The sequence below is a fragment of the Cyprinodon tularosa genome, unplaced genomic scaffold (genome assembly GCF_016077235.1).
Source record: "Cyprinodon tularosa strain WSP-4 unplaced genomic scaffold, ASM1607723v1 ctg366, whole genome shotgun sequence".
Classification (NCBI taxonomy): domain Eukaryota; kingdom Metazoa; phylum Chordata; class Actinopteri; order Cyprinodontiformes; family Cyprinodontidae; genus Cyprinodon; species Cyprinodon tularosa.
In genome coordinates this window covers 58,201-84,891 of record NW_024039081.1, presented here as the reverse complement: position 1 = coordinate 84,891, position 26,691 = coordinate 58,201, and the positions used below count along the sequence as shown (strand labels likewise).

The 26,691-nt window shown below is 37.6% G+C and overlaps 1 protein-coding gene across 1 annotated transcript in view; it reads left to right on the top strand.

Moving 5' to 3' along the window:
* Positions 1–26,691, top strand: part of myo1g (myosin IG) — a 127,059-nt gene that overhangs the window by 46,935 nt on the left and 53,433 nt on the right. Inside the window, exons 12-16 of the mRNA XM_038296050.1 lie at positions 136–206; positions 17,019–17,303; positions 18,840–19,047; positions 20,793–21,016; positions 23,508–23,652. Of these exons, the coding sequence (XP_038151978.1) occupies positions 136–206; positions 17,019–17,303; positions 18,840–19,047; positions 20,793–21,016; positions 23,508–23,652 (933 nt within the window). The remainder of the gene's footprint in view (positions 1–135; positions 207–17,018; positions 17,304–18,839; positions 19,048–20,792; positions 21,017–23,507; positions 23,653–26,691) is intronic.

Here is a 26,691-nt window from a genome sequence, read left to right as displayed (position 1 = left end):
GGAGTAAAAAGCTTAAGTTGATACTCTAACTTCTACAAAAATATTTTTATAACAACTCTGCTTAAAACTGACACCAGCAATGATAGATGTGATAGAAATAAAAAGTTTTCACGCCGTTTCCCCTCCGACTTCCAGCTCAGTCCCACCGATAAAACCATGGACTTCCAGAAGCACTTCCGCATCCGCCACTACGCTGGAGACGTCACGTGAGTCGCTCTGCTTTCTGCCGCCGCTGAATGATGACCGGCTGCTCTGCCGGGTCAGCAGAGTTCGCCATGAACTCCAGTTAGCAGAGGTCTGTGAGGCCTCCCACTTTCATGTAAGGAAGTTTAAAGCAAACCTTACTTTGACTGGTAAGGTGCCATCTTTGCATTAAACCTGGATTAAGACACGGATTTAACTTATATAATCATTTTAATTTGGTGTTTTTAGAGAGGTTTGGGTTCAGTTCTGGTGGTGTGCATATGTCATTCATATATTTTTATGTGAAAAAGTGCAGCATTAAATTAAAATTCAGTATAATTGAGAGGAATGTAAGAATAGTTCTAACTGGAAAGTTTTCATAATATGGTTTATTTGCGTCCCACCTGGCACCTAGAGGATTTAAAAGATTATAAAGAAAAGAAGGATTCAAACACAAGAGGAACTGATGATTTTCTGCAGTGACTACAGTTCTGATGATCACATGACAGCCATGAGCCTTGATGGCTTTTCACTGCTGCAGAAGGAGGATCAGAAGTTACCAAAATAGGTTTTAAAAGACTGGATGACTTGTTGCTTTGACAGTTATAGGTCTTTTCTAAATCTGTACAAACAGCTTTATGATCCTGATAAAATCAGGTTTTATACACCAGGAGCTTCCAAACTGTTTCTGACCCACAGAATGGTCACATGACCCAAACTACTAACATTCCTAACCATACAGAAGATATAATATTAATAAAAACAGCATCAACAACCAATATGTTTACATTACTTGTAAATTCTGTTTAAATATCTTTAAACAAATGAAAATCTTCACTATTATCATTTGTTTAATTCCTCTAAAGGATCTCAAGACCCTAAAATGTTGATCTGTGACCATAAACGAGGTCATGAACCCCGACTTTGGGAATCAGTGATACGTACCGACCGTCTGTCCTGAAGATAGACTTATACAGATTTATTTGTCATTTTGTTTACACAAGTGTAACACAAAAATAAATTTTGTTTAAAACAAAATATATAAAAACAGTTATATAAACATATGAACTAAAACTGTAAACTTAAAGTTCTAATATTTTAGTTTTTTTTATGTAAAATGATAAAATATAATAAATATAATAAAATACAATAAAATAATCCATTTTAGAAAACATTCATCAGTCTAATGGCAGTATGGAATCTGCTGGACCTGCATCCAATGCTGTGAAGCAAGATTTTTAGAAAGTCCTGTTCGAGCATAAATAGAATTACAGCACAGGACCGATGAGCAGACTTAGAAAGACGCGGCGCCATCTGCTGGTAGAACCGTGTACCTGAACGAAAGCCAGATGGAGTCGATACGCAGCTATTGAATAGAGCCAGTAAAGCAACAGCTCAGTGAGGTCGAACACCAACTGATATTAATTAAATGAAGTGATCTACAGTTCTAATAAAACTTAGAACTGTAGGAGAAAGAAAGCTTACAGTTTTTAATAAACGCAAACAAAGACATAGCATGAAGTGAACAAATGTTTCAGTTTAATAACAAAAAAAAATAGTCAATTCAATTCAATCCAGTTCAGTTTATTTCTATAGCGCCAATTCACAACACACGTCATCTCAGGTCACTTGTTGATTGCATCGATTCATTGTCTCTAAAGCAATCCCTCACAATAAGCATGCTTGTAGCGACAGTGGAGAGGAAAAACTCCCTTTGAACAGGAAGAAACCTCCAGCAGAACCAGGCTCAGTGTGAGCGGCCATCTGCTGAAGCCCACTGGGGTTCAAGGAGACAGAAGCAGACATAGAAAAAGAAGCATAGATACAAAAGGCAACTGTCAACAAGCTCCACAGGCGGCCCCGTCCAGGAAACACACAGCCAGGCAGACGAGCTCCGAGCAAGCTCCCATGTCAGAGGATGAAGAAAGCACATCCAGTTAGTCACAGTCAGAGAAACAGGACTACACTGGAAAACAGGCCAAGCTCCAACATCTAGAAACAAAGGTGTTGATGGCAGCAGCACAGCTGATATTTCTCTCCAGGATGGAGTCACAGCCAAACAGGAACAGACCAGATGAAGCTACTATGAGAAAAAGCAGAGAGAGCAGAACGTTAGAGATTGAACTAACAGATTCTGCAGAGTGGGAGAATAGAGATAGAATGAAGCAGAATGATGAAAAAGGGGTCCCTATGTCCTCCAGCAGTCTAAGCCTATAGCAGCAGAACTATAGAGATAGCTCAGGATAACCTGAGCCACTCTAAAATACAACCTTTGAGTTATTTTATATTTCCTGTCTGTCTCTCTGTTCTTTCACAATAAATGTAATCATATTTTTAAATACATTTTGAGTCGTATTTAACTGTATTTTTTGGGGTCTCCTGTAACAAAGGATTTTTCTGTCCAGTAATTTATATCAATGGGTCTAATATTAGAGTCTTTTATGTTTCATCCCTATTTATTCCATCTAATTAATGATTCTCAGTCTGTGGGTTTAAAACAGCCTTTTCTCTTTAACGCTGCTCCACTTATTCAGTGTTTTGGTGGATTTGAGCGAGGCAGCGGCCAGATGAGGCCTCCTGGCCAGCAGTCAGCCGTCACTTGGCTTTGCTCTCGGAAGATCCCCTCCGCTCACGTGTACCGCCCTGAATCCAGCTACAGGAAGGACGTTAATATGTCAAGGGAGCACGAGAGGGGGAGGGGGAGCTGATAAGACAGTTTAGTCTGAGATGCAGTAATCACTGTGGCGGGGGATTCTCTTAAATCTGGAAAAACGAAATACGTCTGAGAAACAGCTGCTGCTCAGATCAGATGCCGACCGTGCTCTGATCAGAGAACAAGGAACAGTGGAATGAAATGAAACCAAAGGTTACTGCTGAGGAAAGGAGGGCAAATTATTTTAAAAGGGCTAAATTGAGTTCATGGTCACTATTTCTTATAGTCTGTTTATCCAGTTAAATGTATAAAACATGAATGAGATTATATCAAACGATCAAAACCAGCTCGATTAGCCAAAAAGGTCTGAAACAATAGAAACTTTGTCCCTTTTTCAATTGTTTCATGGAGCAGCAGACTTTAAAAGCTTCATTGTGTCCCTCAGAGAGTCAACTGTGCTCTGCAGCGCTGCCCTGAAGGTTAAAGCATGTCCAGGGTGTGTGGGGTCTGCAGAGATGCTAACTACTCTTTTCCTGACCTTCTACCTCTAGGCAATACTAGGGCCCCAAGTTCCTGGGGGCCCCATAAAACTCTGTTTACTTTACATGTACTGTTAAAATGTTAAAATGCCATCAGAACGCTGATAATATTAAGTGTGTCTCAGCCCCCCCCCCCCCTTCAGTGTCCACCATCTTGGATCAGTCCATTTGCTGCACATGTTCAGAAAGGTCCAAACAGACAGCAGCAAACCATTTGAAAACAAACCATGCAAAGAGCAGTGTTGCCAACTTAGCGCTTTAGTCGCTATAAATAGCCACTTTTCAGACCCCTCTAGCACTTTGATTTCTAAAAAGCTCCTAGCGCCAAATCTAGAGACTTTTTTCTGCTACTGGAGACTTTGGAGACAACATCTAAAAGCAGCGAACTCTGCTCTCCAGAGCGAGTAGATTGGTAACCCCGCCTCCTGCTCTCCTCTATCTTGTCTGCTGTCATGATTCATGCAGCTATTATTTCATCCAAATGAAACATGGAGAACAGATAAGCAGATCATGGCTTGTCTACAGTGAAAAGAAGGACTGGGTTATTTACTTTGGCCTTTTTGGAAACACAGGAAGGAGCAATCAGCTAAGTGAGCTTAGTGCTTGGAAAAAATCTTTCATTCCTTTAGAGACAGCATGAAAAGTCAGCTGAGTACAAAACATAGAGAGGAAAACAAGAAGAAAAGGGACAAGAAGAGAGGGACACAACCTAGAACAGATACTGGATGTCTATTCTATTAACATTTCTCTATCTGGAGAATGGCTCTGTTTTATGTGTTGTCTTCTCCAATAAAAGGGGCCCATGCCTGTCTTTGCCTAGGGCCCCAAATTTCCTAAATCTGCCATTTTTTACTCATGTGTATTAGCGTTCTTTAGTGAGTGAAGGATATAAATAAGTAGTTTTAGCACCATATTTACATTATTTATGGACACAATGTATTTTAACTCAATAAAGAATGTTAATACACATATTTAAAAAATGTTTTGTGACTTTTGTGAGACAATTTTGACGCTTTTTACATTTTCTTCGTTAAACTGTTTCTCTGACATCATGAGACGTGCTCAGAGCAATCCTGCAAAATATTATTAAACCATATGTATCTGCATTTTAGTTGTTTCTTTCTTTAGATTACGCACTATATAGTATTAGGTTAAAACGAAACGAAAACATAAAACTCAAAAAAGGGGGTTTTTTTGGGGGGCCCCAAAAAAGGGGAACCCCTTTTTGGGGGGAAAAAAAACCCCTTTTTTTTGGGGGGCCCCCCCCCTTTTTGGGGAAAAATTTTTTCCCCTTTTTTTAAAAGGGAAAAAAATTTTTAAAACCAAAAAATTTTAAAAAAACCCCCAAAAAAAATTTTTAATTTTTTAAAAAAAAAAATTTTTTTTTCCCTTTTTTTTTTTTAAAAAAGGGGGCCCCCCCAAAAAAAAAATTTTTTTCCCCAAAGGGGAAAATTTTTCCAAATTCCCCTTTTTTAAAAGGGGGGGAAAAAACCCCCCCTCTAAAAAATTTTTTATGTTTAAAAAAAAAAATTTTAAAAAAAGGTTTTTTTGGGGGGGGGGGTTTTTAAAAAGAAAATTTTTTTCTTTTTTTGGAAAAACAAAAAAACCCCAAAAACCAAAAAAAAAATTTTTTTAAAAAAAATTTTTTTTTTTTTAAAAAAAAAAGGAAAAAAAAGGGGAAAAGGAAAAAGCCCCCAAAAAATTTTTTTTTTCCCCGGGCCCTTTTTTTTTTTGGGGAAATTTTTTTTTTTTTTTCCCCCCCCGGGGGGGTTTTTCCCCAAAACCCCCCTTTTAACCCTTTTTTTGGTTTTTGGGTTTTTTAAAAGGAAAAAAAAAAAAATTTTTTTAAAAACCAAAAAAAAAAAAAAATTTTAAAAAAAAAAAAAATTTTTTTTTTTTAAAATTTTTTTTTAAATTTTTTTTTAAATTTTTTTTTTTTAAAATAAAAATTCCCAAAAAAAAAAAACCCCCAATGGGGTTTTTTTTTTTTCTTTTTTAAAAAAAAAAAAAAGGGGGAAAAAAAAAAATTTTTTAAAAAAAGGGTTTTTTTTTTTTTAAAAATTTTTTTTTTGGGGGCCCCCTTGGTTTTTTTAAAAACCCGGGGGGAAAAAAAAATTTTGGGGTTTTTGCCCCCCCTTTTTCCCTTTTTAATTTTTTTTTTTTTGGGGGGGGGTTTTTTTTTTTTCAAAAAAAAGGAAAAAAGGGGTTCTTTTAAAAAAAATTTTTTTTTCCCCCCCCCCCCCCCCCCCCAAAAAACCCCCGGGTTTTTGGTTTCCCTTTTCCCCCCCGGGGCCTTTATTAAACCGGCCCCCCCCCCGGGGAAAAAAAAAAAATTTTTTTTTTTTTTCCCCCCCCCCCCCCCTTTTTTTTCCCCAAAAAAAACCCCCCCCCCCCCAAAAAAAATTAATTTTTTAAAAACCCCCCCCAAAAAAAAAATTTTTTTTCCCCCCTTTTTTTAAAAATTTTTTTTTAAAAAAAAATTTCTTTTTTTTTCCCCGGGCCCCTTTTTTTTCCCCCCCCGGGGGGGGGGGCCCCCCTTTTGGGGGCCCCCCCCCCCAAAAAAAATTTTTCCTTTTTTTTGTTTTTTTTTTTTTCTTTTTTTTTTTTCCCCCCAAAATTTTTTCCAAAAAAAAATTTTTTTTTGGAAATTTTTGGGAATTTAAAATTTTTGGGGCCAATTTTTTAAAGGGGGGGGGGGCAAAATTCCCCCCCAAAAAAAATTTTGGGGATTTTTGGGCAAAGGGGGTTTTTTTTTTTTTTGGGGGGGCCCCATTTTTTTGGGGTTTTTTTCCCCCCCTTTTTTTGGGGGGTTTTTTTTCCCCCTTTTTGGGATTTTTTTTTCCCCCTTTTTTCCCTTTTTTTTTTCCCACCCCTGCCCCCCTTTTTTTTTCCCCCCCCCTTTTCCCCCTTTTTTTTTAAACTTTTTTTTTTCCCTTTCCCTTCCCCTTCAAAAAACCCCCCCCGGGGCCCCTTTTTTTTTTTTTTTTTTTTTGGGGGGGGGAAAAAAGGTTTTTGTTTTTTAAATTCCCCTTTTTTTTCCCGGGGGTTTTTGGGGGGAAATTTCCCCCCTTTTTTTTTTTCCCCCCCCCCGGGGGGGGCCCCCCCCGGGGGGCCCCGGGGAAAACCCCCCGGGGGGAAAAGGGGGCCCCCTTTTTGGGTTTTCCCGGCCCCCTTTTGGGGCCCGGGGGGGTTTTTTGGGTTTGGGGGTTTTACCCGGGGGGGGGAAAAAAGGTGGGGGGGGGAGGGGGGGGTGGGGGGGGGGCCCGGGGCCCCTTTTTCTTCATGGGGGGGGGGGGGGGGTTTTTTTTGGGGGTTTTTGGGGGGGGGTTTTTTTAAAAAATTTTAAGGGTTTTTTTCCCCCCCCCTTTTTTTTTAAAAACCCTTTTTTTTAAAAATTTTTAAAATTTTTAAAAAATTTTTAAAAATTTTTAAAAAATTCAACTCCCCTTTTCCTTTTTAAAAGGAAAATTTTTTTTTAAAAAAAAACCCCGGGAAAAATTTAAAGTGGGGGGGAAAAAAAAAAATTTTGGGATTTGGGGGGGGTTTTGTGGGCTTGGGGGGGAAAAAATTTTAAAAATTTTCCCCGCGGTGGGGGTTGTTTTTGGGGGGGGGGCCCCGGTTAAAGGGTTTTTTTTTTTTTTTTTAAATTTTTTTTTAAAAACCCCCCCAAAAAATTTTTTTTTGGGGTTTTCCGGGGGGCCCTTTTAAAAAGGGGCCCCCCAAAAATTAAAAGAATGTTTTTGGGGGGGAAAAACAAAAATTAAAAAATTTTTTTAAAAAATTTTTTTAAAAATTTTTAAAACCGGGGAAAAAAAGGGAAAAAAAAAATTGGGAAAAAAAAACGGGCCCGAATCCTTTCCCCCCTTAAAAACCCCCCCCAAAAAAAAACCCCCCCAAAAAAAAAAAAAAAAAAAACCCCCCCCCCCCCCTTTTTAAATAAAATAATAATAATAAAATAAAAAAAAATTTTAATAATAAAAAAAACCCCCCCCCCCCCAAAAAAAAAAAAATTTTAAAAATTTTTCCAAAAAAAAAAAAATTTTTTTAAAATCCTTACCATAATTTTTTCCCCAAAAAAAAAAAAATTTTCCCCCCCAAAAAAAAAAAAACCCCCCCCAAAAAAATTTTAAAAACCCCCCCCAAAAATTTAAAAACCCCCAAATAATTTTTCCCCCCCCCCCCCCCTTTTTTTTCCCCCCCCTTTTTTAAAAAAATTTTTTTCCCCCCCAAAAAAAAAAAAAAAATTTTTAAAACCCCCCCCCCCCCTTTTTTTTTTTTCCCCCCCTAAAAAAAAAAAAAAACCCCCCCCCCAAAAAAAAAAAAACCCCCCAAAAATTTTTTTCCCCCAAATAAAAAAAAAACCCCCCAAAACCCCCCCTTCCATTTTAAAACCCATAAATTTTTTTTTAAAAAAACCCCAAAAAAACCCAAAAAACCCCCCCCAAAAAAAAAAAACCCCCTTTCCCCCAAAATAAAATTCCATAATAATAAAAAAGCAAATTTTTCCCCCAAAAAAAAAAAATTTTTTTCCCTTTAATAATAAAAAATTTTAAATTTTTTAAAAATTTTTTAAAAAAACCCCCCAAAAAAAAAAAAAAACCCCCCCCCCCCCCCCCCATTTTTAAAAATACCCCCCCCCCCCCCCAAAAAAAAATTCCTTCCCAATTTTAAAAAAAAAAATAACCCAAAAAAAAAAAATTTTTCCCCCCTTTTTTTTTTTCCCCCCCCCTTTTTTTTTTTAAAAAAAAAAATTTTTTTTAAAAAAAAAAAAAAAACCCCCCCAAAACCTTAAACCCCCCTTTTAAAAAAAACCCCCCTTTTTTCCCCCCCCTTTTCCCCCCCCCCAAAAAACCCCCTTTTAAAAATATTTTTTTAAAAATTTTTTAAAAATCCCCCCCTTTTTCCCCCTTTTTTTAAAAAAAAAAAAAACCCCCCCCCCCCCCAAATATTTCCAAATAAACCCCAAAAAAGGCCCCCCTTTTTTAAAAAATAACCCCCCCAAAAAAAAAAAAACCCCCTTTCCATTTTTTTAAAAATTTTTAATCCAAATTTTTCCCCCTTTTTAAAAAAAACCCCTTTTTTTCCCCCCCCAAAAAAAACCCCCCCAAAAAAACCCATAATAATCCTTCCCAAAAAAAAATTTTTTTTTAATAATCCTTTCCCATAAATAAATTTTAAAAAAACCCCCCAAAAAAAAAACCCCCCCCCCTTTTTTAAACATCCCCCTTTTCCCCAAATCCCCCCCCCCCCCCTTTTTAATTTCCCAATTATAAAAAACCCCCCCCCCCCTTTTTTTTTTCCCCCCAATCCTTTTAAAATAATAAATAAACCATCCCTTTAAAAAAAACCCCCCCCCCCCCCCCCCCCCCAAAAAAAAAAAATTTTAAAACCCCCCAAAAATCCATAATTTTTTTTCCAAAAAAAAAAAAAAAACCCCCTTAATATTTTTTCCCCCCCCGGGCCCCCCTTTTTAAAACCCCCCCAAAAAACCAAAAAAAAAATTTTTTTTTAAAAATAATAAAAAACCCCCTTTTTAAAAAAAAAAAAGGGGGTTTTTTTTAAAAAAAAAATTTTTTAAAATTTTAATAAAAATTTTAATAAAACCCCCCCCCAAAAAACCCCTTAGGGGGTTTTTTTAAAAAAAACCCCCAAAAAAAAAAAAAAAAAACCCCCCCCTTTTTTTCCCCCCTTTCCCCCCCCCCAAAAAAACCCCCAAAAAAAATTTTTTTTTGGGGGTTTAACCCTTTTTAAAAAAAAAATAAATAAATAATAAAAAAATATTTCCCCTTTAAAAAAACCCCAAATTAATCCATTTTTTTTCCCCCCTTCCTTTTTTAAAAAAAACCCCCAAAAAAAAACCCCCCTTTTTTCCCCCCCCCCCTTTGGGGCCCCCCCCCCCCTTTTTCCCCCTTTTCCCCCTTTCCCCCCCAATCCATAATAATTTTTAAATTTTTTTTTAAAAAAAAATTTTTTAAAAAAATAATTTTTTAAAAAATTTTTAAAATAAAAAAAAACCCCCCCCCTTTTTTAAAAAAGGAAAAAAAACCCCCTTTTTAAAAAAAAAAACCCCCCCTTTTAAAAACCCATTAAGGGAATAAATAATAAAAAAATTTTAAAAATAATCCATCCCCCCCCCCAAAAATTTCCCCCCCCCCAAAAACCCAATTAATTTAATAAAAAAATTTTCCCCCAAAAAAAAAAAAAAAATTTTTTTTAAAAATTTTTTAAATAATAAAATAATCCAAAAATTTAAAATAAACCCCCCCCCCCCCCCCCAAAAAAAAAAAAAAAAAAATTTTCCCCCCAAAAAAAAATTTTAAAAATTTTTTCCCCCATTTTTTTTTCCCCCCTTCCATAAATATTTTTAAAAATTTTTCCCAAAAAAAAAACCCCCCCCCCCCCCCAAAAAACCCCCCCCTTTTTAAAAAAAAAACCCCCAAATCCCCCCCAAAATATTCCCCCCTTTCCCCCAAATAAATTTTCCCCCAATCCAAAAAAAAAAAAATTTTAAAAAATAAAAATAAAAAAAAAAAAATTTTACATAATTTCCCCCCCCCCAAAAAAAATAAAAAAAAAATAATTTTTTTAAAAAAATTTTTTCCCCCCCTAAACCCCAAACCCCTTTAAAAAAAAACCCCAAAAAAAAAAAATTTTTTAATTTTTAAAAAACCCATCCATTTTTCCAAAAAAATGTCCCTTAAAATTCTTTTCCCCCCCAAACCCCCAAATAAAAATAACCCCAAAAATTTTTTAAAAAAAAAAAAATTTTAAATTTTCCCCCCCCCCCCTTTTTTTAAAAAAAAAAACCTTAAAACCCCCCCCCCAAAAAAAAAAAAAATTTTAATTTTTAAAAAATAAAAAAAAAAAAAAAAAAAAAAAAATTTTTTTTTCCCCAAAAAAACCCCTTTTAAAAAAAAACCCCAATAATCCCCAAAAAAACCCCTTTAAAAATTTTGGGCCCATAACCCCCAAAAAAACCCCCCCCAAAAACCCCCCCCCCGGGTTTCCCATAATTTTCCCCCCCAAAAAAAAAAAAACCCCCCCCCCCTTTTTTTCCCCCTTTTCCCCCCCCCCCAAACCCCCCCCCAAAAAAAATTTTTTCCCCCCCCCCCCCCCCAAAAAAATTTAAAAAACCCAAAAAAATTTTTAAAAAAAATTTTAAAAATAACCAAATTTTTAAAAAAAAATTTTTTTTTTTAAAAACCCCTTTTCCCCATTTAATAAACCCCCCCCCCCCAAAAAAAAACCCCCAAAATTTTCCCCCCCCATCCCCCATAATAATTTTTTTTTTCCCCAATAAAAATTTTCCCCAAATTTTTTTTAAAAAAAAAATTTTCCATAAAAAAAACCCCCATTAAAACCCTTTTAAATTTTTTTAAACCCCCCCCCCCCCCCTAAACCATCCCCCTTTTTTCCCCCCCCCAAAAACCCCAAAAAAATTTTTAAAAACCCCCCCCCCCCAAAAATTTTTCCTTCCCTTTTTCCCCCCCTTTGAAATCCATTACCCCTTTTCCCCCAATAATAAAAAAAAACCCCCCCCCCTTTTTTTTTTTTTCCCCCCCCCCCCTTTTTTAAAAAACCCCCCAAAAAAAAAAAAAAAAAAAAAACCCCCCCCCCCCCAAAAAAAAAAAACCCCAAAAAAAAACCCCCCGGGGAAAAATAATAACCCCTTTAATATTTTAAATTTTTTAAAAAAAAACCCCCCCCCCCCTTTTTTTTCCCCCTAAAAAAAATTTTTTTTTTTTTTAACCCAATCCATAATTTTTTTAAAAAAAAAAAAAAATTTTTTAAAAAAAAAACCCCCCCCCCCCTTTTTTTTTTTAAAAAAAAATTTTTTATAATAATATAATAAAAAAATTTTTTCCCCCCTTTTCCCCCCAATAAATTAAAAAAAATTAATAAAAAAAAAAAAAAAAAAAAAAAAAACCCCCCCCCCCCCTTAATAAAAAATTTTTTAAAAAAAAATTTTTTTAAAAATTTTAAAATAAAAAAAAATTTTTTAAAAAAAAAATTTTTAAAAATTTTTTTTTTTAAAAAAAAAATAATTTAAAAAACCCCCCCCTTTTTTTTTTTTAAAAAAATCCCCCCAATCCCCCAAAAACCCCTTTTTATAATTTAAAACCCATTTTAAAAAATTTTTCCAAAAAAAAAATTTTTTAAAAAAAATTTTCCCCCCCCTTTTTTAAAAAAATTTTAAAATCCATAAAAAACCCCCCCAAAACCCCAAAAAAAAAAAAAACCCCTTTAAATTTTTAAAAACCCAAAACCCCTTTTTTTTTTTTTTCCCCCCCCAAAATAATTTTTTAAAAAATAATAATAAAAACCCCCAAAAAAACCCCCAAAAATCCCCCCCCAAAAATAATTTTTTTTTTCCCCCCCCCCAAAAAAAAACCCAAAAAAAAATTTTTTTTTTTTTGGGGGGGGGGGGCCCCCCCCTTTTTTTTTTCCCATTTAATTTTCCCCCCAAAAAAATTTTTCCCAAATTTTTTTAAAAAATAAAAAAAACCCCCTTTAACCCCCCCCCCAAAAAAAAAAAAAAAAAAAAAAACCCCCATTAATTTTTTCCCCCCCTTTTTGGAATAACCATAAATTTTAAAATTTAATTTTAAAAAAAATTTTTAAAAAATAAAAAAAAAAAAAAAACCCCCCCCCTTTTTAAAAAAAAAAAAAAAAAAAATTTTTTTTTTTTTTTTTAAAAAAAACCCATAATAAAATTAAAAAAAAAATTTTTTTTTTTGGGAATAATATAATTTTTAAAAATGTTTCCCCAATTTTAAATAATTAATAAATAAAAAAAAATAAAAAAAAAAAAAACCCCCCCCCCTTTTAAAAATAATTTTTTTTTTTCCCCCCCTTTTTTTTTTTTTTTTTTTTTTTTTTTTAAAAAAAAAAATAAATAAAAAAAAAAAATAACCCCCCCCCCCAAAAAAAAAAATTTTTTAAATTAAAAATTTAAACCCAATAACCCCAAATAAAAAAACCCCCCTTTATTTTTTTTTTTAAATCCCCCCCTTTAAAAAAAAAAAAAAAATAATTTTTTAAAAAACCCCCCCCCCAAAAAAAAATTTAATTTTTCCATAAATAATCCCCCCAATATTCCAAAAATTTTAAATAATATAATAATAACAAAATAATAATTAAAAAACCCCCCCCATAAAATTTAAAAAAAAAAAAAAAACCCCCCAATTTTTTTTGGGGGGAAAAAACCCCCCCCCCAAAAAAATCCAAAAAATTTTTTAAAAAAAAAAAAAACCCTTTTTCCCCAAAAAAAAAAAAAAAAAAAAAAAAAACCCCCCCCCCCCCCCCCCCCAAAAAAAATCCCAATTTTAAAAATTTTAATTTTTTTTAAAAAAAATTAATTTTTTTTAAAAAACCCCCCCAAAAAAAAACCCCCCCCCAAAAAAAAAATTTCCAAAAACCTTTTTCCCCCAAATCTTTTTTTTTTTTTAAAAAAAAAAAAAAAAAAAAATCCGGGAAAAAAAAATTTTTTTTTAAAAAAAAAAAACCCCCAAAAAAAAAAAAATTTTTTTCCCCCCCCTTTTAAAAGGGAAAAAAAAATTTTTTAAAAAAAAAAACCCCCTTTTTCCAAAAAAAAAAAACCCCCCCCCAAAAAAACCCTTTCCCCTTTTAAAAAAAATTTAATTTTTAAAAATTTTTTTTTAAAAAAACCCCCCTTTTAATAAAAAAACCCCCCTTACCTTAATTTTATTTTTTAAAAACCCCCTTTTTTTAAAAAAAATTTTTAAAAAAAAAATCCCAAATTTTTTAAAAATAATAAACCCCCCCATAATAACCCAAATTTTTTTCCCCCTTTTTCCCCCCTTTCCCCCAAATTTCCCTTTAACCCCCCCAAAAATTTTCCCCCCCCCCCCCCCCAATAAAAAAAAAAAAACCCCCCCCCCTTTTTTTAAAAACCCCCCCAAAAAAAAAAAAAAACCCCCCAGCCATCCGAAAAAAATTTTTTAAAAAAAAAAAAAATTTTTTAAAAAATTCCAAACCCCCCCCCCAATCCATAAAAAATAAAAAAAAAAAAATTGGAATAAATAAAACCATCCTAAAAATAATAAATTTTTCCCCCAAAAAAAAAAAAACCCCCCCCTTTTTTCCCCCCCCCCACCCCCTTCCCCATTTTTCCAAAAATTCCATCCCCCCCTTTCCCCCAAACCCCCCCACCCCCTTCCCCCCCCCAAAATCCTTTTTCCCCCCCTTTTTCCCCCTTAAAAAAATCCCCCCCCCAATTTTCCCCCCCCCCCCCCCCCCTTCCCCCAAATTTTCCCCAAAAAACCCCCCCCCTTTTTACCCCCCCCCCCCCCCCCCCCTTCCATCCCTTTTTTTAAAAATCCTTCCACCCCCTTTAAATTTTTTTTAAAAACCCAAATCCATCATAAACCCCAATCCAACCCCCCAAAACCTTCCCTTCCATCATTTTTTAAAATTTCCCCCATCCTTTCCCAATCCATCCACCTTAAAACCCAACTTCCATAAAACCCCCCCCCCCCGGGGAAATTTTTTTTTTTTTTTTTTAACCCCATCCATCCAAAACCCCCCCCCATCCCCCCCCCCCTTTTTTTCCCCCTTTTCCTTCCCCCCCCCCAAAATTTCCATCCTTCATCCATCCCCCCCCCCCCCTTCCATCCCCCCCCCCCCCTTTTCCCCATCCTTCCATCCCCCCCCCCCCCCCCCCTTTTTTTTTTCCCCCCCCCCCCCCCCCAAAAACCATCCCCCCCCCTTCCCCCTTTCCACCCACCCTTTTCCTTCCTTAATCCCCCCCCCCCCCCCCCCCACCCAAAAACCCCAACCCCCCATCATCCTTTCCCCCCCACCATCCCCCCCCCCCCCCCCCCCCCCCCACCCCCCCCCCCCCCCCCCCCTTTTTCCCCCCCCCCCCCCCCCCCCCCCCCCCCCCAAATCCCCCCCCCCCAAAAAAAAAACCCCCCATCCATCCCCTTCCATCCATCCCCTTTCCCCCCCCCCCCCCCCCTTTTTTCCCCCCCCCCCCCCTTTAAACCATCCATCATCCATCCATCCCCCCCCCCCCCCCCCTTCCTTCATCCACCCAAACCCTTTTTCCCCCCCCATCCTTCCCCCCCCCCCAAAAATCCCCTTCCATCTTTCCCCCCCCCCCAATCCCCCAATCCTTTTTTTTAAAAAAAAAAACCCCCCCAAAAAAACCCCCCCCCCCCCCCCTTTCCCCCCATCCCTTCCACCCAAAAAAAAAACCCCCCCCCCCCCCCCCCCCCCCAATCCATCCATCCATCATCCATCCATCCCCCCCCCCACCCCCCCCTTCATCCCCCCCCCCCCCCCCCCATCCCCCCCCATCCCATCCCCCCCCCCCCCCCCCCCACCCCAATCCATCCATCCCCCCCCCCCCCCCCCCCCCCAAAAAAAACCCCCAAAAAAACCCCCCCCCCCCCCATCCCCCAAAAAACCCCCCCCCTTTTCCCCCAAACCCCAAAAACCCCCCCCCCCCCAACCCCCCCCTTTTTTCCCCCCTTTTTTAAAACCCCCCCCCCCCCTTTAACCCCCAAAAAAAACCCCCCAAACCCCCTTAAAAAATTTTTTCCCCCTTTTTTTCCCCCTTCCCCCCCCTTTTTTTGGGGTTTTTTTTTTTTTCCCCCCCTTTTTCCCCCCCCAAAAAAATTTTTTCCCCCTTGAAACCCCGGGGGGGGGAAAAAGGGTCCCTTGGGGGCCCCCCCCCCCCAAAGGGTTTTCCCCCCTTTTTTTCCCCCCTTTTTTTTAAATTTTTTTTTCCCCCCCCCCCTTTTTGGGGGGAAAAGGGCCGGGGGGGGAAAAATTTTTTTTTGGGCCCCCCCCAAAAAACCCAAAAGGGGGGGGAAAAAAAACCCCAAAATTGTTCCTTTTTTTTTCCCTTTTTTTAAAAAAAACCCGGGCCCTTTTTTTCCCCCCTTTTTTGGGGGGGAAAAAAAAAAAAAAGGGGGGTTTTTTTTTAAACCCCCCCGGCCCCTTTTTTAAACGGGCCCCCCCCCTTTTTTTAAAAACAAAAAATTTTCCCCTTTAAAAGGGAAAAAAATTTTTTTTTTTTTTTTTTCCCGGCCCCCCGGGGTTTAAAATTTTTCCCCCCCTTTTTTTTGGGGGAAACCTTTTTTTTTTTTTTTAAAAAACCCCCGGGTTCAAAAATTTTTAATTTAATTTTTTTTTTTTTAAAAAAAAAAAAAGGGGAAAAAAAAAAAAAAAATTTTTGGGGGGGCCCCAAAAAAAAAAGGGGGTTTTTAAATTTTAAAAAAAAAAAAAAAACCAAGGGTTTTTGGTTTTTTAAAAATTTTTTGGGGGAAAAAAAAAAGGGGGGGGTTTTTTTTTTTTTTTTCCCCTGTTTTTAAAAAAGGGGAAAATTTTTTGGGGAAAACCCCGGGAAAAAAAACCCAAATTTTTTTTAAACCCCCCCAAAAAAACCCTTTTTTTTTCCCTTTTTGGGCCCCCCCTTTTTTTTTTTTTGGGGAAAACCCCCCCCTTTTTTTTTTTTGGGGGGTTTCCAAAAAACCCCCCCCCCCTTTTTTTTTTAAAAAAATTTTTTTTGGGGGTTTTTTTTCTTCGGTGGGGGGGGAAACCCCCGGGGGGGCCCCGGGTTTTTGGATGACCTTTTTTTTCCCCCCCTTCCGGCCGGGGTTTTTAATTTTTTTTTCCGGCCCCCCGGGGTTTTTTAAAAAAAACCGGGGGGATGTAATCCCAGAACTCTTGTCCTTTATCCAGATGCAACTCAGTCCTGCTGCCATCTTGTTTCCAAACAGCCGAACTGGTTCAGGGTCGTGACCTGTGACCTTTAACATTACCATAATTTCCCTGGGATGTTCTCCTCTGGGTAAAAATCCGTCTCTCTGCTGAATGATGGACGGCCAGTTTGGAGCTGGCCCGAGAAAAGAATGGCTGTCAGGTCCTGCAGCTTTAATTATGGTTTTAATTCAAATGAAAACATTGGACTGCTCTTTTAAATCCAGAGTTTTATATTGAATCTATTTATTCACCTCAGGGATGAAACTAAAGGGAAGCAATAGACATTAAAGTCGGATTTCGGCTGTTTCAGTCGTGTTATTTTCCAGAAAGTGGTGCTGAAAATGTTTAAGAATTGACAGAAACAGCAGGAAATCAGCCATCCGACAATAACGTGTCCGTCACACGTCCTGATGTCTGAGAGGACCTTTATTCCGGCTTGTTTTATCTTCATCTTGCCCTGCTGTGTGGAGGACGCAGAGCTCACCTCTCCTCTGCGGGCTGATCTCATCTGACGGACCAAAGTCTGACATTTCCTGCTGTTATTTAGGGCTGACCTGCTGTCAGCTGTTGTAGCTTTTCGTCTTGATGTTTCTGAGGTCAAGAAATGCAGGAAGCTCTTCTGGAGAGCTTTATTTTCATGCAGGTCAGGTTGGTGGAACACGGCGCTCTGCCGGGTGCACAGGTGTTTGTGCAGATGTTCCTCACGTCATTTCTCCCTCATACCTGCCAGGTTTTTTCCTCCATGTTGGTTGTTGTTGTTCCGTCTTCTGTGCGGTTTGATCTACAGCTAATTAAGCTGCAGAGCTGCATCTGAGATGAGGCTCAGCTGTAGCATCTGATGCAGGTCAGCGCGCTCAGCCTGAGCCTCGCCGTCTTTACAGCAGAGCTCCAGTTTATTTATGAACAAACAGCAGGGCTGGATGCGCTGGAAGACACTCAGCCTTCAGTTTTCTCACACTTTGTGAGGTTTTGCTGCTTTTCCACATGTCTAACATCCTTGCTTTGCTTTGTGTGTTTTATTTCTTTAAGGAGCCGTACTACGTGCGATGCATAAAACCCAACGAGATGAAGTCACCGGTTCTGTTTGACGACGCGCGCTGTCAGCACCAGGTGGCCTACCTCGGCCTGCTGGAGAACGTGATGGTTCGCAGGGCCGGCTTCGCCTACAGGCAGCAGTACCCGCGCTTCCTACAGAGGTGAGGCGCATGACCGACCTCAGTGCCGCCTGAGCCTCTTGGGGGCCCTAAGCAGAATTTGATCTGGGGCCCCCCCCTCCAGCCACGCAGAATTACCTAACCTAGAACATTATTGACACAAATGTCTCACTATAGTGTTACAGCCAATATTATAAACCAGGGGTAACATATGAAGGTAGATTTGTTTCTTTATTATTCAATCAAAAAAAAAGGTTGCTTCAATCAAAAAATATATTTTCAATTAAAAAAATCTTCACTTCAATGAAAAAAAAACTTTTCAATCAAAGAAAAAAATATTTGAATGCAAAAATATATTTGAGACTTAAAAAAGTACATTTGTACGGAGTGCCTAAAGGGACATGGAGGGAAAAAATAAACTTTTGCCAGATCCCGCAATAGTTTTGCGAGATCTCGCAAAAGTATTCCAGGATCTGGCAAAAATATTGCGAGATCTTGCAAAAAATAAACTTTTGCAAGATCCCGCAATACTTTTGCCAGATCTCGCAAAACTATTGCGAGATCCTGCAAAAGTATTGCAAGATCTCGCAAAAAATAAACTTTTGCAAGATCCCGCAATATTTTTGCCAGATCTCGCAAAACTATTGCGTGATCTGGCAAAAGTATTGCCAGATCTCGCAAAAAATAAACTTTTGCAAGATCCCGCAATACTTTTGCCAGATCTCGCAAAAGTATTGCGGGATCTGGCAAAAGTATTGCGAGATCCTGCAAAAGTATTGCAGGATCTTGCAATACTTTTGCCAGATCACGCAATAGTTTTGCGAGATCTGGCAAAAGTATTGCGGGATCTTGCAAAAGTTTATTTTTTGCGAGATCTGGCAATACTTTTGCCAGATCACGCAATAGTTTTGCGAGATCTTGCAAAAAATTAACCTTTGCGAAATCCCGCAATACTTTTGTGAGATCTCGCAAAAGTACTAAAAGTTCTTTTTTTCCCCTTCATGTCCCTTTAGGGGCTCCGTACATTTGAACACTGCTTTTCTTTAATTGAAAATATTTTATTTTATAGAAGTGCAGTCTTTTTTGTTTAAAGCAACTTTTTTAATTGAAGTAACGTTGTTTTTTGATTGGACCATATAATGGGTGGGACATTTGTGTCTTTATTATTCAATTAAAAAAGAAGTTGCTTTAAACAAACAAACAATAGAATCAATAAGTTTCTTTAAACAAAAAAGACTGAACTTCTATCAAATAAAACATTTTCAATCAAAGAAAAGCAGTGGCTGGCAGTGGGCTTTAGGCTGCCCTGCAAGGCTTTAAACCTGGGTTTAACCGGAGACTAAGCCATTCTCAAGCACATATCAAGGAGCTCATTTTGAGCCTGGATCCAGATTTATTGTTGATTCTGTTCATGGTGGAGAATCCTGCTTCACAGCAGCAGGTTGAGCCAAACATCCTCTAAATGTGCAGGGTCATCTTTGAGCACGCCATTTCACTTTTCTTTCACCAGCTCAGAAAACTTTTCTTTAGTTTCATGTATTATTTCTATAATCACTAATTGAATCCGTCACTCCTCAGGTATAAAATGACCTGCGAGTACACCTGGCCCAACCACCTGATGGCCACAGACCGGGAGGCTGTGGAGGCCATCATCACGCAGCACGGTTTCCAGGGCGACGTGGCGTACGGCCACACGAAGCTGTTCGTGCGAACGCCGCGGACTCTGTTTACCCTGGAGCAGGAGAGAGCCACCCTCATCCCCATCCTGGTGCTCTTCCTGCAGAAGGTGAGCCCTCACACCTTCATCACCATCATCATCATCATCATCATCATCATCAGGGTCACTTCAGATCACTAATATCAGTGCAGTTTTTTAAAAACCTGTGCTTGTTTTTAATGAGGAAGCACCAGTCAGACGATGCAGACCTGATTTACTCTGTAAAGTTTTATAATCTGAGAAAATTTATTTCCGTTTTGATTCAGTCTAATTATAAAAATAAATGACTCACCTGCCGGTTTGAATCCTTGTACCAATAATTGGTAAATGAATGAGCTCCAGACCACCGTAATGACTGTGACTCGGTGGATCATCGTTCCCTCCTCGCCTTCCTGACTTACTTTAAAGTATTCCCAACAGGGAAGGATTTAGGAAATTTGGGGCCCTAGGCAAAGACAGGCAGGGGGCCCTTTTAATGGAGAAGACAGCACATAAAACAGCCCCATTCTCCAGATAGAGAAATGTTAATAGAATAGACATCCATTATCTGTTCTAGGTTGTGTCCCTCTCTTCTTGTCCCTTTTCTTCTTGTTTTCCTCTCTATGTTTTGTACTCAGCTGACTTTTCATGCTGTCTCTAAAGGAATGAAAGATTTTTTCCAAGCACTAAGCTCACTTAGCTGATTGCTCCTTCCTGTGTTTCCAAAAAGGCCAAAGTAAATAACCCAGTCCTTCTTTTCACTGTAGACAAGCCATGATCTGCTTATCTGTTCTCCATGTTTCATTTGGATGAAATAATAGCTGCATGAATCATGACAGCAGACAAGATAGAGGAGAGCAGGAGGCGGGGTTACCAATCTACTCGCTCTGGAGAGCAGAGTTCGCTGCTTTTAGATGTTGTCTCCAAAGTCTCCAGAAGCAGAAAAAAGTCTCTAGATTTGGCGCTAGGAGCTTTTTAGAAATCAAAGTGCTAGAGGGGTCTGAAAAGTGGCTAAATATAGCGACTAAAGCGCTAAGTTGGCAACACTGCTCTTTGCATGGTTTGTTTTCAGATGGTTTGCTGCTGTCTGTTTGGACCTTTCTGAACATGTGCAGCAAATGGACTGATCCAATATGGTGGACACTGAAGGGGGGGGCTGAGACACACTTAATATTATCAGCGTTCTGATGGCATTTTAGCCGAAGGATTGTTATCAAAAACATAATTAAGGAATAGTTGTATTAACCACACATGTAAACAGAGTTTTATGGGGCCTCCAGGATTTTGGGGCCCTAGGCAACTGCCGGGTATTGCCCATCCTGATTCCACAAAAGGTTAAAAAACGATCCACTGGACTTTGTTTCCAAGTTTGAAGACGTTTTGCTTCCTGATGATAGCGGCGAGGATTCAACTCAACTGCTACAATTTGATCCCTTCCCGCTATCATTGCAGCCCCAACCCCAGTACAGGGGAACAGAAGACCTTGGCTAATCAGCCAGGCCAGCAATTCCCTTTATCAACCCCCCTTTTAGAGACATAGACAGGTATGGGGCATTGCAGGCTAACAAAGAAGCCAAACGACCCCCATTCCAAAGGGGGGGCCCGTTCATCCGTTACAATTTGCATGTATCTAACCTGGAACTCAACGCTATTTCTGACATTTTGAATTGAAAACGTTTCCTGGATGGAAGAGAAACGTCTTTAAACTTGGAAACAAAGTCCAGTGGATTGTTTTTTTTTTAACTTTTTTGGAATAACTACGACTCGGTTGAGTAAGAATCTTCACCAGCATGCTTTGAAGTAGTCTGGGAAACCCGTTTCCTCTTGTTTTCCAGGTGTGGCGAGGCGCTCTCGCTCGTCTCAGGTGCCGGCGGATGCGAGCCATCTACGCCATCATGGGCTGCTACAAGCGCTACAAAGTGAAGGCCCACTTCTGGGAGGTGGAGCGGAGGTTTGCGGGCGTGCGCACGATGCCGGACTACGGGAAGAGCGTGGAGTGGCCGGTGCCGCCCGCAGCTCTGGCCCAGTTTCACAAGATCACCACCGCGCTACATCGCAGGTGAGAATGGAAACTTCACTGGAAGACAATAGAGTCCAGAGATACATGAGAATTTACATCAGATGATCAGAAAGGATCAGAGGCTCCTTGGTGTGTTTAACAACAAGACTCCAACCGGACAAAGCATGGCAGGAAAATCACTTTCTGTCCAAGCAGTGGCGGTTCTAGACCAAATGAACCAGGGGGCCAGGAGGGGGCCAGTGTGTTTTCATGGGGGCCCAGAAAAGCATGAAATAAAAAAACAGGGCAAAGGGTTTAAATATATTAAGAGAGCTGAATGAAGTGAAATTTCTATTCAGTTATATTTAATTAAAATTATATTTCTTATTAGGACAATATACATTCATAATTTAGGAATTTTTACATATTTTGGGCTTTATTTAAGTTAAAATGACCATTGTCTATAGAATCAGAATAAGAAATCAAGAAAAAAATATAAATTCAGCTGCAAAAATTAGAGCTTTTTTTTAATTTGTTTTGAAAACAACATTTAGCAGATGAAAACCGGGATCCTATCTCAATACCCATGAAGCTGTCCTCTTATTATTTTTAAATAATTAGTAAAACATAATTTGTAAAGAAAAAAAAAGAAATTAAATAGATCCAAAGGACCTATCAGTAACCATGTCTGTTCACGTGCATCATTAGAATTTCTTTGAGTATTATGTCTTCAGTGCAGGGGCCATGACATGATCTACAGGGGCACTGGCCCCCATTGGCCCCTGTCTAGAACCGCCCATGTGTACAAGGAATGTATCTTCTTCTGTGCTGCAGCAGTAGATCATCAGGAACCCAAACTATTTTCATTCTGCTGACCGGCCATTCTTCCTTGGATATAAAAAAATAACAGTTTTAAGGTGGATGCAGGGGCGGAGGTAGATGGGGGGGCAGGGGTAGGCCATGGCCCCCCTTAAAGGCTGGTTACCCCCCTGCAGAAGTGTGTCGCAGTGAGCTCATCGCAGATATTTTTGATTTATGTCCAATATTGAAGCGTGGTCTGCGCTGTTATTCCACGCCACGATGCAAGAGGGCCAATCAGGAACTAGCTGTGGGTCTAGATACGGCCGAGGCGGTGAGGAAGTGGGGGCAAGAGTGTGCGACAACGGAGGGACATGAGGGCCAAAAAGAGCGGGGATCCAGGTGGAAAAAGGCTCCCAGCGTTCTCACGCACCTCGCTCTGCTAGCTGGTCCATCTTCACCAGTCGTTTTCCAATATGGCGGTCAGACAAACAAAACAAGCCTGTAAGGAACCAAACAGGAAATACGCATGATGTAGAGTGGATGTAGAATTGACCAATCAGAGGCCTCCTGTCTGCGACACTGTCTCAGCCTTTAGCCAACCATTGGCCACACCTACAGACGGTGGCAGCAGTAAAACTCTCAGGTGGAATATCTAAAACATTTACATTTTTTCATATATATTAAGAATTAATTATCAACAAAAATACTGTGGTTAATTATGCACATCAATATACTAACATTAAAGATGATAAGTACAGAATTAATGCTATTTCAGAGCTAAATTTTGTGTTGCACTGGAAAAACGATCTAGAAATAAGTGAATATTTCTTAAATTAAGTGTATTTACCCTTAATTTGAGCAGGTAAATGAGATGATTTGCCAATGAATGAGTGTTTTTTCTCTCAAAATAAGATATTTAGAGAAAATGCACTTGAAATCAGACAATGCAATTGTGTTTTCTTATTTTAAAGGTAAATTGTTATATTCTATTGGCAAAATGTCTCGTTTACCTTCTCAATTCAAGAACAAATGCATTTTTTTCAAGAAAAAAAATGACTTTTTCAAGTTTCTCTTTTCACATTTTTCATTGGTCTGCATGGATGTTCTGCTCTAACCAAATATTTTTAGTCAAGAACAGATTGGTGTTGGACTTAAAGTGAGCAGAATGTGGTCCAATTTAAAATAATGTAATTAGTATAACTAAATCTGAAAAGAAAACTTTGAAAACATTTTTTTAAATATAAAATTTGTAAAAAAAAAAAGAAAAAAAAAAAGTGTGAAAAAAAAAAAAAAACCACAGTAACTGTGCTGTCTACTCAGATTTAATATTTTTCTGATTTTCTTTCATGTATTATTTTCTAATTTTACTTTTTACTTTTTATTTTTTAAGAGCAAAGTTAACCTCAAAACATTTTTTTTTTTATAAAGACGTTTTTAAAGTTGCATTTTTGGATTGGATCTTTTCCAAATTTCCATTTATAAAATGTATTATTTGCAACAATTATGGAACAACATTTATTCCATACTTTTTAAAGGCAAAGAACTTCAAATTTTGATTTTTTTTTTCTCTGATCACATGGTCAATTTCAAATGAGCAGCTGCAAAACTCTTTTTTTTGTGTATTCATAAAAAAAAAAACTTAAATTAGGAAGGATTTATGATGAATATATAAAAGGAATTAAAAAGGGTAGTGAAAGTAAGCTGACATGAGAACGTTTTTGCATTTGTGTTTTGATCGGCTCCTGGTCAGGTGGTGGGCGAGGCAGATCGTGAAGAACATCCCTCCGTCTGAGATGTTGGAGGTTCGAGCTAAAGTGGCAGCGCTGACCTCTCTGAGCGGAGAGAGGAAGGACTGGGGACTCGGCCGAGCCTGGGAGAGAGACTACCTTTCAAACGTGAGAAACGCACCCAGACACCTTCTACTCTAACCCTTCTACTCTGACCGATCTTAGAATATGATTACAATAATTCACATAATTCACTCCATATGGGATTAGAATGATGGAACACAATTCACTCCTTACTAGGATTAGAATTATGTTCCATCATTCTAATGGGGCATAATTCCACAAGAACATCCATGTTAGGATTAGTGTTGCTCCGATTCTGATTTTTGGCCCCTCATACCGATACCTGGCTGTGCGGTATTGGCTGATACCATCTGTTTCAAATTGATGTGTATATATGAAGAACTACATCCTACTTGGATGTAAAATAATTGCCATCATGGCTTAGTAAAGCTGCTGCCTACCTTTGTGGAGCAGGAAAAAGACTAATACAAAGTGGATCCAGTAGAACTTTTTATTGCCTACCTGGAATGGGCGACAATAGTTGAAGAAACTTTTGGCTCTCAAAATGGTATCGGTGCCCTATTGGTTGGCACACGCCGATACCGATACCACCATTTTAGTGCTGGATCGGGGCGCCGCCTGATACTGGTATCAGTGTGACACTAGTTAGGATTAGAATATTGGAACATAATTCACTCCATTTTAGGATTAAATATTGGAATATAATTGACTCCATAATTAGGATTAAATATTGGAACATAATTGACTCCATATTAGGATTAAATATTGGAACATAATTCACTCCATATTAGGATTAAATATTGGAATATAATTGACTCCATAATAGGATTAAATATTGAATCATAATTGACTCCATATTAGGATTAAATATTGGAACATAATTGACTCCATATTAGGATTAAATACTGGAACATAATTGACTCCATATTAGGATTAAATATTGGAACATAATTGACTCCATATTAGGATTAAATATTGGAACATAATTGACTCCATATTGGGATTAAATATTGGAACATAATTGACTCCATATTAGGATTAAATATTGGAACATAATTGACTCCATATTAGGATTAAATATTGGAACATAATTGACTCCATATTAGGATTAAATATTGGAACATAATTGACTCCATAATAGGATTAAATATTGGATCATAATTGACTCCATATTAGGATTAAATATTGGAACATAATTGACTCCATATTAGGATTAAATATTGGAACATAATTGACTCCATATTAGGATTAAATACTGGAACATAATTGACTCCATTTTAGGATTAAATATTGGAACATAATTCACTCCATATTATTAGTAAACATTGGAACATAATTGACTCCATATTAGAAGTAAATATTGGAACATAATTGACTCCGTATTAGGATTAAATATTGGAACATAATTGACTCCGTATTAGGATTAAATATTGGAACATAATTGACTCCATATTAGGATTAAATATTGGAACATAATTGACTCCATATTAGGATTAAATATTGGAACATAATTGACTCCATATTAGGATTAAATATTGGAACATAATTGACTCCATAATAGGATTAAATATTTGATCACAATTGACTCCATATTAGGATTAAATATTGGAACATAATTGACTCCATATTAGGATTAAATATTGGAACATAATTGACTCCTTATTAGGATTAAATATTGGAACATAATTGACTCCATTTTAGGATTAAATATTGGAACATAATTGACTCCATATTAGGATTAAATATTGGAACATAATTGACTCCATATGGGATTAAATATTGGAACATAATTGACTACATATTAGGATTAAATATTGGAACATAATTGACTCCATATTAGAAGTAAATATTGGAACATAATTGACTCCATATTAGGATTAAATATTGGAACATAATTGACTCCATATTAGGATTAAATATTGGAACATAATTGACTCCATATTAGGATTAAATATTGGAACATAATTGACTCAATATTAGAAGTAAATATTGGAACATAATTGACTCTATATTAGGATTAAATATTGGAACATAATTGACTCCATATTAGGATTAAATATTGGATTATAATTGACTCCATTTAAGGATTAAATATTGGAACATAATTGACTCCATATCGGATTAAATATTGGAACATAATTGACTCCATATCAGGATTAAAATGATGGAAAATCCATCCATCCATTTTCTGGCAAGCTTAACCCTTTAAAGCCCGATCCAAGAATAAAACAAAACAGAAAATTACTTTTTTTTTTGGTTTGAAGCCCTTTTAACAAAATATGTAAAAAGAAAAAACAGAAATAAATTTTTGATATTAATAATTTATTACTATGCGATTAGTCAAGATTATTTTTTGTGTAGTCTTCTGCCCTCTGGTATATCTGATTATGTACAACAAAAGTTTTTACCATTAAATTATGCAAAAAGGGGTCAGACCCAAAACATTTCAGAAACCGTATGTAAACAACCATTCACACAAACACTCACAACTAAGCACAATGTAGAGAAGCAAATTAACCTAATAGTCATTGTTTTTGGAATGTGGGAGGAAGCCAGAGTACCTGGAGAGAACCCACGCATGCTCAGGGAGAACATGCAAACTCCATGCAGAAACACCCCGGGCCGGGAATTGAACTCGCAACCTTCTCGCTGTTTTACCCACTGCACCACTGAGCAGCCCTAAATGATGGAACATATTGACTTTAATTCATGTATAGAATAATGGAACTTAATTCAGTCCATGTCAGGATTAGAATATTGGAACATAATTCACTCCATATTCGGATTAAAATATTGGAACGTATTTCCCTTCATATCCCATGATTCCCAACCCTGGTCTGGTTTATAAAGCTTACATCTTCCAGGCAGATTTCTTCTCAGCCATTAGATGACATTTCCTCAGACTAAAGGTTTCAAGTCCAGCCAGTAAAATGCAGCAGATCAGAACCGCCAGTTCTGACTTTGCTAAATTTAAATGAGTCTAAGCGATACATGTCCTCAATACATAGACTATTTTGGTAAAGTCAGACTATAATAAAATAAGAAAGCTAATAAAAAAGGACCACATTCAGCACCATGCCTGGCAGTAATCAGACCTGGTTGCTTTTCTTGACACTAAACTCA